The 15,096-nt window shown below is 50.9% G+C and overlaps 1 protein-coding gene across 1 annotated transcript in view; it reads left to right on the forward strand.

Moving 5' to 3' along the window:
- The window catches only part of LOC119234112 (leucine-rich repeat-containing protein 74B-like), an 18,557-nt gene extending 8,883 nt beyond the window's left edge, over positions 1-9,674 (forward strand). The window contains exons 2-7 of the mRNA XM_054690681.1: positions 12-63; positions 1,015-1,130; positions 2,225-2,303; positions 3,956-4,051; positions 9,386-9,526; positions 9,636-9,674. Coding sequence (XP_054546656.1) covers positions 12-63; positions 1,015-1,130; positions 2,225-2,303; positions 3,956-4,051; positions 9,386-9,526; positions 9,636-9,674 — 523 coding nt within the window. The remainder of the gene's footprint in view (positions 1-11; positions 64-1,014; positions 1,131-2,224; positions 2,304-3,955; positions 4,052-9,385; positions 9,527-9,635) is intronic.
- Positions 9,675-15,096: the final 5,422 nt, after the last annotated feature.

The following is a 15,096-nucleotide window of genomic DNA, read 5'->3' on the forward strand; positions in this document are numbered from 1 at the left end:
CTTAACATAAGCTGGAATCACCTTCGAGGCCCAGGAGCCGTAGCCTTTGCCAAGGGTTTGGAGGTAAGAGGCCCCCAACTCACCCTGTCATCTCCTTCGGCTTGTCTCTGGGTCCCAGCTCCCCTGCCTTTGGAACTCTTCAGAAACAAACCTTTCATCTGAAGCAAAGCTTAAAGATTATTGCTTTAGGTGACTAATTTTCCTGGCTCCCATTTAATGACTATGACCTACTTGTGCACACTCTCAGGGCACTCACTGAAGGGGTCAAGCTCATGTGCACCTTCTCCAGACATTCTGCTGGTGGGGAGCATCAGGCAGTGAGGAGACACATTGTCACTGCTGGCATGTATCCATGTTCCCTAAGATGACTCCCTTGCACCCTTGGATCCCAGCACACGCTCTCAAACACCTCACCCGCTCCCTGTGAGGTTCACAGTAGATGGGCGGTTCAAGAACCTGCCAGGATGGCACAAGGTACCTGCAGTGCCCAAGTGCCAACCACCTTTGTCAAGTCCTTCTCAGGGAATGGATGTTGCTGCCTTGCCCCCTGACGGGGTGACCTGAGGGCTTCCCCACAAGAAGACATGTCAGGCTATCATCCCGTGTACTCACAAGCTCTCCTCCTTCCTCCCGTCACAAATCCCTGGATAAGCTTTAGCCAACAGCCTTCACTGGAGCCTCCTCTGGGTTCCTGGGCTGCTCTGTGCCTGGGGGCGCTTGTCCCTGAGGGGTGCCCAAGCAGATATGAGCACTGTTTCTCCGGCAGCTGCTGCCACATGGCCAACCCGTAGTCTCTGAAGGTCATTCACATCCACATCCACCTTCCGCACTGTGTTTCTGGCCTTTGGACTCTATCGGTCACCACCACCCAAGTCACATGACTTCCCAGGAAACTCTGCCTGTCCATACGCGGCCTGTGATCTTTATACCTCGGGTCTCTTGGGTCCTGCGACTGGCTCCTGGCTTTCTCCACCATTGCATGGGACCCCATGGGTTGCTCTTTTTGTGCTCCAGGCAAACATCTTCCTGAAAGTGCTGGACATCTCTCACAATGGCTTTGGAGACCCTGGAGCCTCTGCCGTGGGTGAGGCACTTGCGACCAACAATGTGCTGGAGGAACTCAGCATGAGGTGAGAGCATAGGGTGCTGCCCATGTCAGTGTCACTGTCCCCAGACTCTGTAGACAGGGTCTCCATGGTAATCTTTCTGGTCTCTCGCCATTTAAATTCTCTAACCTACCACCATCTACTCATGATGCAGCTTGGGCCACAAGGATCACCCAGGTCTGTCCTTCCTTGAGTTCATCATTTCCATGTTGGGGCTCATGGTTCCTAGCACACAGGTAGTTGGTGTGAAGTGAGGCATCTTCAGCAGAGCCTGTGGGTGTGACTGGGTGCTCTGTGTGTGTTCTTCCCTTTCAGAGGAGGAGCAGAGTGTGAGTGGGGCTGGGCAGGGCCTTGACAAGCGGGCCCTTACTTACGCTCTGCTCAGCACATGACTATTGCCGGCATGCCAAGCTCTCCTGCGGCCCCCAGCACAGTGCCAGCCTCAGCAGAAAACCAGAGCAGGGACCATAAGCCCAGAGAGGAAAAAATGGCAGACATCAGTCAGGCGATGAGCTGTTGTGGCCGAGCCCCTCCTTGGGGGCTACTAGAGTGAGCAGGGCCTGCCCACTGCAATCTTGCCCACCTTCCTTCCCATGGAAGGGAAAAGGCCAGAAGAGGCACTGAAAGATGCTGAGAGGCAAGTCCAGTGTTGGGGTCTGAGAAATCAGAGATGTGGGACTGGCTCGGGAGACGTGGCAAGAGCAGGGATGAGGACTGGAGTTTAGATCCAAGGTACAAAGTGGGAAGAAGAAGAGCAGATGTGGGGAGGAGTTTGGGTAGTTTTCCAGAACAGACACTGTTATGGTCATCGATATGGGCACAAGGTGGGGCAGACACATGGGAGCTGCTGAGTTCTGAGGGCGGCTGTCTCCACCAGGGGTGATGGGTGCTCTGGAGATGCTGGCTGGGTGATCTCCTCAACACTGGGAGCTGCCAATGAAACATGCTCGTTATCCACCATTTACACCTAACCTCTCCAGGGTCCAGGGTATCTGTGAAGATGGAATGTGAAGCCTGACCAGGTGCCTGAGCCAGCAGCTCCAGCTGTGACCTTGAAGTGGTCTGGCTCTGCACAGCTGTTTGCAAGCTAGCGCAACGCACATGTCTTTTTGTTGCAGCAATAACCGCATCTCTGCAACGGGCGCCCTGAGGCTGGGCCTGGGCCTCCGGGTCAACCAGACACTAAGGATCCTTGTTGTGAGTGTTAGCCTGATTGGGGGGAGGGGAGGCTCAAGCCTGTACCTAGCCATGCATATCTCCCTAGCACAACAGCAGTGGGAGGTACATATTCCAGAACCTAGATGAGGGTCTCAGAAAGGAAACCTCCTGGCTTCCTTTGGGGCCACGACTTCCCCTTTTCAACCCCTCACTCATTTCTGGCCTGGGCCAGAGTCTCACTTCTTCAGATTCCTCCTCACTTCATCCTTCCGTCCTAGTGGCATGGCATCCCACCCTTCCTGCCATCCCTCCTTCTCAGCTCCCTGCAGTGTTGCTCTGCTGCTGATGGTGAGGAGCACTCTTGCTTCCCCTTTGTCTTCTTCCCTGAGCTTCCTCTGGCCTTGCTGGAAGTCAGCGTGTGAGCCTAGGTGTCAGACTGAGTCCCCTGCTCAGACCTACCCAAGGTCTTGGGCGCACAGCAGGGGCTCTCTTGTCAATGGAGAGGGAGTGCGGAGAGGGCTGGGAGCTTAAGACAGAGAAGGGAAGATGCAATCAAGGGTGGAGCATGTGACTGGGGACACTCATCAGTTCCAGGGGCTATCCAGCCCTGCCTGGCCTTCAGCTCCTTCAGCTGACAGAGCAGCCCCCGCAGCGCCCTCAACCCCAGCCTGTGGTTCACCTGGTTACCCCCTCCTCCACCTTCAACCCCGCTGGAACATAGACCTCTTCTGAGCTCTGGATCCACGTTTCCACCTGCTGTATGGTGCCTCGGATCTCCTGTTGGCCAGCTGGATTCTGAGAGTAAAGCCTCTAAGAGCTGCCTAGTCAGGCTGGGCGGCTGGAGGGAGGGTGGAGGGGTACTTCTCATGGAATCACAAGCTGGGCCCAGTGCTTGTCCCTCTTTCCCACACTTACCCTTCCTTAGCTCTCTCTCCTGCAGAATGCTCGGGCAGCCTGCTCCTCCTGCTTTGCACTTCCCCTCCTAGAATTCTGTTGCCTGTCAGTTTCCAACACTTCCTCCCACCTGCTACCAGGCGATTTTTCTAAACCAGAAACTTGACCCTGTGCCTCCCTGCTTTAAGCCCTTCAGTGTGGTTCCCTTCAGGATAAATTCAAGCATAGTAGTGCATCTTTCACTAAACTCTTTTCACTAAGCTGAACTTTCACTAAATCTGAGCTCTGCCTCCTTCCCTCCTACTGGCAGCACATAATGGCTCTCGCTCCCCGAGCTGCTCAGAACTCTCTGCGCACACAGGGCTTCATCTCCCTCTGCTGTGTTCCTGCTGCTCTTTCCCACCTCAGCTGTAAACTTCCACTCAGGTGTTTTATTCTGCCCCCCTCAAACTTTACCTCCCAGGTAGAGCTTGGGGGCACTATCTCATTGCACTGATCACACTGCATGTGTATGATGTTTCCTTTCCCCCCTCTCCCTCCAACAGGTGAGTTCTTTCAGGGTTGGGCGTGTCTTGTCTGTATTGTCGGCACCAGCTCACAGTCAGCACTGGGTGGGTCCTTAGCCAGCATTCACTCCCTCCTCCTCCTCCTGTTTGAGGGAGACACCTTCTGAGCTGAGACAGCGGGGCCAACCTGAGCCATGTCATCAGATACCTGCCTTCTCTTTCGCATTACTGTCTTACTCCCAGGCTCAGCTTCTCTTAGTGTTGCGTGTGTTTGTGTCTGTGTTCTCTTAGGTGTCGAGGAATCCTATGCAAAGTGAAGGCTGCTTTGCTGTTCTCAAGTCTGTCCAGGATAATTCAGCATCTGCCATAGAACTGCTGGATTTCTCTGTAAGAGCTTCTCACAAACTGTACCTCTTGTTGAATAGTCCTGTGAGGTGTTATTTCTGTTTAAAGGAAGCAAGTGGGATTAGAGAAACAGAGGTCCCTGCCCAGATACATAGTGTGGTCAAGTCCAAATTCTAGCCCCAGGCCTGAATGTAGGTCATTATACCACTCTGGCTCCATTATGCACCCCGGATGGGGGTACTTCTGTGATCTACTCCGCAGGCACCCCTGGCTTCTCCTTTAACAGAGAGAGGAGAGAGAGAGGGAGAGAGGAGAGAGAGGGAGAGAGGGGAGAGAGGGGAGAGAGGGAGAGAGGGGAGAGAGGGGAGAGAGGAGAGAGGGGAGAGAGGGGAGAGAGAGAGGAGAGAGAGAGAGAGAGAGAGAGAGAGAGAGGCTCAGCAGCATGATGCTCACTGCTTGCTGGAGTTTAGATTTGCGGGTTCAGCCCTTGTAAAGTGATCCGCCTCCCAACCTGGCCTTACTGCCTGCAGGTGGTTCATGGGGCTGGAAAATCTGCTTGTGTGGCCGAAGGAGGTTAGGTTCCCTTTTCATTCAGTTCCACCTTCTTAACGGGGGAGGGGGGGGGTTTGGGGAGGGACCCTGACATTTTTCCAAGGCAGTTAAACTTGAAGAGAATCCCCAGATGCAAATTATTAAAAGAAAGATACCAATTATTCTAACCCTGCTTTATTTCAACCCAGATTTGTGTCTTTCCAGAGATGTTTTTATAGTTCTGATCCCTCAGGTCTAAAACAATTGATGTGTAGCATCCTTACTGTGTCCTTCCATCTGCCTAGTCTCTACAACTCCAAAGCCAGAGACTTGTGCCCTTGACCAGTTTCCTTCTGCTTTAAGAATTCCTGTCGGCACTGAATTTGAATATTCTTTTTCAAAAAAAGATTTACTTACTATAGGGGCAGTGTAAAGGGCAGGACTGGACACGGTGCAGGTTTTCTGATCCCATGCAGACCGGGTAAAGGAGGAGTCAGAGTCCTCAGTGGTTTTTTGCAGGTCTTTTATTGGGGTTCACCAGGCATATGGCAGGAAGGGGTGCTGGCAGGCCTCCCAGCCCCCAGCAAGTCTTCACTCTATCTGAGCTCTCTGGAGTTCGTTCGGCTGCTTCTCGGCTTCTCTTTCGGCTTCGGCTTCTTTCTCAGCTTCTTGGCTTCTACTGGCGTCCCTGTGACGCCGCCCTTAAAAGCACAGTCTTAGCCCAGGTGAATCCCATCTACCTATGCCCACACCCTATTCCAGGTGCCCGCCATCAGGCATGCATTCAGGACAAGGATCCATTATCTATCCTGATGGCGGAAGGGCAGAAAAGCCTGACATTTTCTTTACCCTACAGGCAGGAATGGCCATGGAGCAGGTTTTCTATGATTCCGTGCAGATGGGTGATGGAGGAAAGAGTCCTGGAGCCCTCAGTGGCTTTTGCAGGCTTTTATTGGGATTACCAGGTACACGGCAGGCAGGGGCACTGGGGGGCCGGGAGGCTGACAGGCCTCCCTGCCCCCAGCAAGTGCTCACTCTATCTGGGCTCTCTGGCGTTCTCTGGTGGCCTTGTTCTCGTGGTGCTTCTGCTTCTGCTTCTCTGCTTCTTGCTGGCGTCCCTGTGACCCTGCCCTTAAAAGCCCAGTCTTAGCCCAGGTGAATCCCATCTACCTATGTCCACACCCTACTCCAGGGGCCCGCCATCAGGCATGCATTCAAGACTACAAGGATCCGTCATCTATCCTGATGGCGGGAGGGCAGAAAAGCCTGATACTTTTTACCTTACCCTACAGTCCACCCCCCAGGGTTTTTGACAGACAGTCTATACAAGTGTAGGCTAAGGTAAAAGTATCAGGCTTTTCTGCCCTCCCTCCACTAGGATAGAATACTGAACCCTGCAGTCCCGAATGCATGCCTGATGGCGGGCACCTGGAATAGTGTGGGCATATGTAGATGGAATTCACCTGGGCTAAGACTGGGCTTTTACGGGTGGTGTCACAGGGATGCCAGAAGAAGCAGCGAAGCAGGAACGAAAGCAGAGAACCACGAGAGAATAAATGGCCACGAGAGAACGCTGGAGAGCCCAGAGAGAGTGAGGACTTGCTGCCTGCCAGCCTCCCGGCCCCCTGGCACCCCTGCCTGTGGTGTGCCTGGTAAATCCCAATAAAAGCCTGCAAAAGCCACTGAGGGCTCCAGGACTTCTCCTTTACCCAGACTGCTGGATCAGAAAACCTGCACTGTGTCCGTTCCTGCCCTTCACAACAAGTCATATACGTTTCTCTTGGCAATAGAACACTGCAGCCATGACCCACAAAAGCAAATGAAATATATAACAAAATACAACAGAACACAAGTAAGTCCAGGCAGGGCACCAACATGCAAAAGATAATTATTGGCACCAGCAGATGATCCACCACTTCTGCTGCCAAAGGCACTATTCATACGAGGGAGGGGAACCACTCACAGCATCTGCCGTAACACATCAGGAGCCGTCAGGTTTCCTGTCCTTCTCTGGCTGTGGTCTCGGCCACAAGCCACACACCGCATCCACCCCCAGGATGCACTAGCTCTGGGATTGGCGATTGTGTACTGTTGGGGGTAAACGCCAACCCTCAGGGTTTCTGTCTGTGGTTGCTCCAACATTTGGCTTTCATAGCCACCCATGCAACACGCAGACCCCTGCACTCAGGCCAACCCGCTGCACAAGCACATGGGTCGGGGATCCACACTCCACATGCGGCCTCTCTTGGGTCCCCCCTCTTTGGCTTGGGCTCCATCCCAAGCCACATTCCCCACCTGTCCCCTAAGGACGGGTTCCTCAGCTCCTCACCCTCACTCAAGAACGAGCAGGGCATCACCCACAGGTGATTTTACGAGACTCACTGGCCTTCCTCAGCTTACTTAGTGCTTAACAGCCTCTCAGGGCTTCCCAAACTTAGCATCAGTACCAGTTTTTGCCTTCCCAGTTGGCTTTTCTCCTCTGTCTCGCTGCTGGGCAGTACACAGGCCTGCTTTTGGCCATCAAGGCCTACTGGCCACCCCCAGATTCCCATCTCCTGGGGTTTACAAATGAAACTGTTCCACCCCCAGGGTCCCAAAACATATCAACCTGCAAGGTCCTCTGCCTTCTGGCGGGATTGTCAGTCCAACTCCATTAGTCCAAGTCCATCAGGCCTCTCCCTGCATCAGCACTGGGGAGCTCCAAATTCTGGTCCTTTCTTTCCCGATGATTCTGCTGCCTCAGGGGTCTTTGGCTGGTCCTCTTGGGCCATCTCCTTCATGCGAGGTCTCGGACCTTGTCCATCTGTAGTTACCGGACCTTGTCCATCTCCTGTGCCACCACGACGCCTCCAGCATTGTCACAGGCTCTCAGTCTGCTCCAGAGGTCCCTTCTGAGGTCTTCACAGGTCTCCATACCCATCTGCATGGATCATACTGCTGACTACCCCAATTGTAGGGGCAGGAATGGCCACGGAGCAGGTTTTCTATGATCCCATGCAGATGGGGTAAAGAAGGAAAGAGTCCTGGAGCCCTCAGTGGCTTTTGCAGGCTTTTATTGGGATTACCAGGTACACGGCAGGCAGGGGCACTGGGGGCCCTGCCCCCAGCAAGTGCTCACTCTATCTGGGCTCTCCGGCGTTCTCTGGTGGCCTTGTTCTCGTGGTTCTTCTGCTTCTGCTTCTCTGCTTCTTTCTCGGCTTCTCTGCTTCTTGCTGGCATCCCTGTGACACCGCCCTTAAAAGCCCAGTCTTAGCCCAGGCGAATCCCATCTACATCTGCCCACACCCTATTCCAGGTGCCCGCCATCAGGCATGCATTCGGGACCACAGGGTTCCGTCATCTATCCTACTAGCGGGAGGGCAGAAAAGCCTGAAACTTTTTACCTTATTCTACACTTATTTATACAAGAACCGGGGTACAGGCCAGAGGTGCAGGAGGGTGAGAGGATTCACCAGAGACAGAGTGGGGAGCAGAACAGGCAGACTGACTGAAACACTCTGCTGAGGGAGAAGCGGATAAGACAGGAGAGGTCTGCCGCGCCATGTGGGTTTCTCCCTGGCCGGCCGACATCGAACCCGCACTGCAGAGGCTGCGGACAGCTTCACAGCACTGCGCTCAGCCCGCTGCACCACCAGGGAGGCCCCTGAATTCGAACATTCTTAAAAAACAAGAAATGGAATGGCATATCGTAATGCCAGCAAAGCACAGAGCAGGTTTTGGATGATACAGGCAGACAGGTAAAGGAGGAGTCCTGGAGCCCTCGATGGCTTTTTCAGGCTTTTAATAATCTTTCTACCCCATCTGTAGTGAGGCAACAGGTGCAGGGCTGGCAGGGAGGCCTGGGGGCCAGAAGGCTGGCTGACTTCCTCGCCCCGGCGAATCTTCGCTCTTTCTGGGCTCTCTGGTGTTCTCTTGTGGTCTGTCCGCTGGTCTCTGCTGTACTCCACTGCACAGTTCTCTGCCGCCTTTGCCTCTGCTGCCGCCCTTATATGCTCAGGCCCCAGGCTCAGATGTGCCCACTCATGCGTGCGCACACCACGCTCGAGGGTCTGCCTTCAGGCGTGCGTGTAAGACCACAGTTGTCGCTCATCGATGCTAGTGGCGGGAGGGCGGAAAAACCCTGATCGCTTCCATTTACTCTACACATATGAGATTGTCCTGCCAAAAGACATACTTATTCAATACAACGTATGGTTATCATCAGAAACTTAGTGTAATGAGAACACCACAGAGTTTGGAATGAGACAGGCCTGGGTCCAAATTCTAGTCAGCATGGGATTCTGATTAGAGATCAACACTAGGCAAGATGCAATTTTCTGTTTACTTATTCCTTCACTGCTGTCATTAGTCTAATCTGATGCTCACAGATTTTATCCTCAGTTTTTAGGGAAATACTTCTGAATCCTTACACTTGATGCGAAATTATTCCCGGGACTCAGTCTTGTCTTTATGTGAAACAAGGCTAATACCTACCACTCGGGGTCAGGCCTGTGCAGAGGAAGACTCAATGAGTACTAGGTCTTTATCCCCAAGCCTTTATTTTTGATTTTTATTGAGAAATATCTATGCCAAAAAAGAGCAGATAGATTGAGTAGAGTTCAGTGAATTTCTGCCAGCAGCATGTAACGTACATAACCAACCCCCCGATCAAGAAATAGAACAGGACCCTCCAAGTCCCCCTTGAGTCCCTTTCCTTCTCCATTTGAATGACTTGGGGAATAATGAGATTGTCATCCACAGGAAAGAAGTCACCTTAAGGTCTTCGAGCTCTTGTGTGCTGTAGGTAAAACACGTCAAGTTCTCAGAAAGGGATAACGCATTGCTTTGTGCTGGGTTTCTCCTCAGAATATCCACGTGAACAGAGAGTTTGATGACCTTGCTAGTTCCACGAAGGTAATTCTCCCAGCACTTTGCATAAAGACTGCTGCTCATAGAGTGGAATACAAAAAGAGTTGCTGCCAGTGTCTGACCCTAAATGACTACGGAGTATGGCTTCCTCATCTCCCATCAGTCACTTCAGCTCTCATGCTGAGGATTCTGGCCGTTCAGATGCCTTATTGCCCCTTGAGTCTGAATTGAGTCTCCTGTCAACCAGGTGGTAAGTCCTGTGGAGCCAACCTTCACCGTGACTTGATACCCTGTGGCCCCTGCACTAATTGGGACCTTCCTTTACCTTCACTCAACACAGACTCATATTATGTGCTGCAAATTGTGCTGGGCAGTGTGTCAAAGGTGCCCAAACAACCTTTTTCCCTGGTGCTCTACCTTGGAAGGCAATTGAAATGTAAGGAGGTATGCAACTGATATGCCCAAATTCAACGTACAGAATGCATGCTGACACAACTTTTTGGGAAGGCAATTTATTATTATGCACGCTAAACTGCCGGTGCCCTCTGTTCCAATGGTCTGATTAATCTCATCTAAGAAATAACTAGAGATGGATACAAGGATTAGTGCCCAAAGATGTTCATTGAAATGCTGTTTACAACCATGGAAACTGGAAATGGTCTAAATGTCCAATAATAGGGGATTGGCTAGCTAAGAGGTGGAACTCTGGAAATAGTAAAACCCCAGCATGTTTTTACTAATGTTACTAAATGTTCAAATGACATTTAACAATTTATGAAAACGTACACGATTAATGCTAAGTGAGAAAGTCAGGATAAAAGTCTCGCATGGTTTGTCTGGAAATCTTCAAAGGCTTAAACATAGGGTTACCCTATGGCCCAGCAATTCCATTCCTATGGAAACGAAAATATTTGGTCCACACAAAAACTTCTTCACAAATGTTCATAGCAGTATTTTTCATAATATCCACAAGGTGAAATTGCCCACCACCTGATCTGTGGATAAAAAAAATATGGTATACCCATATAATGAAATATTATTTTGCAATAAAAGGTAGTGACATTTGGAGTGATGAATCTTCTAATTTGATTATGGTAATAGTTGCACAACTCTGTAAATATGCTAAAAATTGAATTGTATGCTTTAAATAGGTGAATTGTAAGGTATGTGAACCGCAAGTCAATAAAGTTATGTAAAAGAAAAAGGAAGGGATGGCAGGTGACACAACATGGATAAACTTTGGAAACATTATGTATGTGAGTGAAAGAAGTCAGTCACAAAGACCATCTTCTGGATCATTCCATGGGTATGAAATGTCCAAACCAGGAAAAATCTGCAGCGACAGAAAGTACAGTAGAGGTTGCCCAAGGCAACCTTGGGGGTTGGAGGGTTGACAACTGGAAGATACGGATTTCTTTGTGAGATCATAAAAATGTTTTAAAATTGGTTGTGATGATGGTTACCCAACTCTGACTATACTAAACGACATCGATTTGTACACCATCTTACATGGGTGAATTGGAAAACATGAATTATCTTGATAAAGCTGTTACCAAAAAGTCATATTATTGGATCCAAACTGTATTTTTAAGTGTGTGAATGTATATACACAGGGGGAAAAAAAGGAGCGGAACCCCCAACTTATTGGCAATGTTTATTTCTAGGGGGTGGGTTTATGGGTTTTTTCTTTATGTTTTTATGTATTTTCTACATTTTTTTACTTTGAGTGTTACTTTTATAATCAGAAAAATTAATAGTGTCACCAGACAAGGGAGCAGGCCCAGGGCCCCTAGTTCCGATCTCGTCCTCCAACAACACAGGCTGGCAAACCAGTCACTGTCTACTGCTCCACCCACTGGAAATCAGAGGGATGGACTTAGGGGCCATTTGAGACTCTGTGGTCAAGACTGAAAAGTGGATCTCACAGACATTGGTGAGGGCAGGCAAAGACTCAGCATTTATTGCTTAGTGAAAGAGCAAGGAAAGTTCTGGGGCGGGGGTGGCCTCTCTGGATGTGAAAGAGACTCTCCGAAGAGCCTGAGCTAGGGGTCTGCACAGGTTTGGGAGCTGGGGTGTTGTAATAGTGTAATCCCCAGGGAAAGGGAAGATTCCAGGTTCTCTGCCCCACCCTAAGGAAGGGCGGAGCTGGGCAAGGTGGTAAACTAGAAATGACTGGGGAAAGGGCTGGAGGAAAGAGAAGAAGCAGAGAGAGATGGAGAAAGAAAGCTGGAGGAAAGACATGTGAAGCCGTGCTTGCTTCTTGGCCTTGGACAGAGCCAGGGACTTGGTGACGTGAAAAGAGACACTTGAAAGAGACATGGGTGAGGCCTCCCCGGTGGCGCAGCGGTTGAGCGCTGGGTTGCGAAGCTGCCCGCAGCCTCTGCAGCGCCGGTTCGATCCCCGGCTGCTCCCCGGCCACCAGAGGAGGGTCCCACATGGCGCGCAGACCTCTCCTGCCGCCCGCTGCTCCCCTCAGCAGTGTACTTCGGTCCTTCTGCCTGCTCTGCTCCCCACTCTGGCTCTGGTGAATTCTCTCACCCTCCCATGCTTCTGACTGTACCCAGTGCTTGTATAAATAAATAAAAATAAATCTTAAAAAAAAAAAAAAAAGAGACATGGGTGAGGAACCCATGGGGGGACTGACAATGGCAGCCTTTATCTTGACTTGTATTTTGATTTTGCCCTTTTCCTTCCAGACTTTCCTGGTCCCTTCTGCCCCTTTTTCATGGCTCCCCCCCAGAAGGTGTTTTAGACTTATGGCAAACTTTCAGACCTCAGTGACCCTGCTTTGGGCCAACCCTGTTTGGCTGGACATTCACCCATGCAGGGATAGGTAACTGGATGTTTAAATGGAAACTATTTTAACTATATTCTTTCTCTTCTCTGCGCACAAATTGTCTATATTGCACACTAATTGTATTAAACGTTCTTTTTTTAATAATAATTTATTCTTTTTTTCCCCCAAGATCCACCTACTTATGCACACAAGAGCTAGGGTACAGGCCAGAGGTGTGGGGGTGAGAGGATTCACCAGAGACAGAGTAGGGAACAGAACAGGCAGACTGACTGAAACACCCTGCTGAGGGGAGCAGTGGGCAAGACAGGAGAGGTCTGCCCCACCATGTGTTTTCTCCCTGGCCGGCCGGAGTTCGAACTCATGCTGCAAAGGCTGCGGATTGCTTCACAGTGCGGTGCCCAACCCCTTGCCTCACCAGGGATGCCTAAAAGTTCTTTTCATTAAAGGTCTTACACACTAGAGTATCCTTTGTCTTGATGCAGCAGATGCAGAACCTATTTAGAGCAGGCAGGTTTGGGGATCCTGTGTTACCCCTCACTCTGCCAGATAAAAGTATAAGAACAGGGCCTCCCCGGTGGCGCAGCGGTTGAGCGCTGGGTTGTGAAGCTGGCCACGGCCTCTGCAGCGCCAGTTCGATCCCCGGCTGCTCCCCGGCCACCACAGGAGGGTCCCACATGGCGCGCAGACCTCTCCTGCCGCCCGCTGCTCCCCTCAGCGGTGTACTTAGGTCCTTCTGCCTGCTCTGCTCCCCGCTCTGGCTCTGGTAGGCTCTCTCACCCTCCCGCGCTTCTGACTGTACCCAGTGCATGTACAAACAAACAAACAAACAAATAAATAAATAAATAATAATAATAAAAAAAGTATAAGAACAAAGGAATTCAATTTTATTGGCTGAGACAGCAAGGAGAGTGGACCTGGCTAACGTCCATTTGTTGTTGCTAGTAGGGAGCACCAATCTGCTGTAGCTTGGAGGTCTGCAGGAGGTCTGCATCTTCAAGGTGAACATTTCACAGAGGCCGTGTGCCCACAGCTCCAGTCTGAACTGGTCTGGTCTCAAGCTCTGGGATCCTCTTCTGAATCTGTAACTCCCTTTTCTTCTAATAGCAGTAAACTCAATAAGCTGTGAAAAGACCACCTAGAAATGGTTTTAAAAAACAATGAGCCAAGGATATTTATGGCAACAAGTGTGAGGCCTGGAGTCATCAGGTGTTTCGTCTCTTGTTTACAAGCCCATGGGAACAGAAAAATCTGGTTCTTGAGTTCTGTCCTATATGTGTCCTGGGACTCTTCTTGACTGACTAGTAATTAAAACCACAACATGATACAGGTAAGGTTACAATGATAAGTGCAAGGTATAGATAGAGCCCCGAGGAAGGAGGGTGCTATAGACTGAATTGTGTCAGTCCCCCAATTCATGCATTGAAATCCTAACCTCCAGGAGATATTGGAATCCTAACCTCCAGCATTTATTGATTAGTGAAAGAGCAAGGAAAGAAAGTTCTGGGGGGCCACTCTGGATGTGAAAGAGACTCTCTGAGGTGCTGGAGAGGGAATGATTAAGGTTGAATGAGGTCGTACAGGTGAGCTGGGATGGGATAGGACTCATAGCTTTATGAGAAGAGGCACCAGACAGCTTGCTCTTTCCACCCACGCCCCACATGAGGATACAAGAAGGAAACCCTCTGGAAGCCAGGAAGAGAGACCTCAATAGACATCGACCCTCACAGACCTTGAGCTGGTAACAGGGGCTAGGGAGGGGGAGGAGATCGGGTGAGACACTAAGCTGCTATAGTAGGGAATCTGCACATACGTGTTGTTTATGGCCTGTCTGTCCTGAGTGAATTTTCCAGCCCGAGGACACATCTGGAGGAGGGCAGGGGGCCAGTGCTCGCTGCAGACCAGCCTCAGCACGGCGGGACGAGCATGAGGCCAGGTGTCCAGGAGGGTAGTAAGGAGCTCCGGGGCCGGACATCACAATCTCCTGGCAGCAGTGAAGGCCTGCTTACTGCTGAACTGTCTTTGTTCAACTCACTAAAAGGCAGCTGGAAATGAAAGGTTAAGGCACTTTCTTTAGGGTGTGTAGCGGCAGGATGGGACACGGAGCAGCATCTCTATGATGGGAGCAGGCAGGCGAAGGAGAGTCCCAAGAGCCCTCAGTGGCTTTTTCAGGCTTTTATTGAGTTTACCAGGTACATGGCAGGCAGGGGGGCTGGCGGGCCTCCCAGCCCCCGGCAAATCGTCCCTCTTTCTGGGCTCTCCGGCGTTCTCTCGTGACCTCTGCTTCTCTGCTGGGGCTGCTCTCTCAGTTGTTCCTCTCTCTGGTTATTCTCTTTCTTCTCTCCTGGTGTCCCCGTGATGCCGCCCTTATAAGCCCAGTCTCTCAGCTCGGGTGTACCCATCTATTCATGCCCACACCCCACCTCAGGTGCCCTTCAGGCATGCATTCAGGACCACAGGGATCCATCATCCATCCAAATGGTGGGAGGACAGAAAAGCCTGATACTTTACTTACCCTATAGGGTGTTAGCCACCCCCCAATCTTCCAGATTGATGGCTACCTGATTAAAGCACACTTTAGAGCTCACTCTATTTCTGTCTCTTCTTCGTTGGCATTTAGTGGTGACAGGTGGCCCAAACTCTGATCTTCCGGTTACACTGGGACTTCTAGCCTCTAGAACTGTGAGAAAATACACTGTTGCTTAAGTCACCTGGTCTGTGGTCTTTTATTATGGCAAACAGCTGAGTACGAGGGAAGGCTTCACCCTCCTGGGGAGAAGAGGCAAACAGGGTTTCTTTTGGTTTCCATAACTCTGTTGTCCTCCCTCCTCCCTGCTGCAAAGGGCATCTTTCTAAGTGCAGATGTGGTTGTGCCTTTAGAGGCTCACCAAGGCCTATAAAATATTCCAACTCC

This window comes from Talpa occidentalis, unplaced genomic scaffold (assembly GCF_014898055.3).
Source record: "Talpa occidentalis isolate TD23 unplaced genomic scaffold, MPIMG_talOcc4v2.1 talOcc4.8, whole genome shotgun sequence".
NCBI lineage: Eukaryota > Metazoa > Chordata > Mammalia > Eulipotyphla > Talpidae > Talpa > Talpa occidentalis.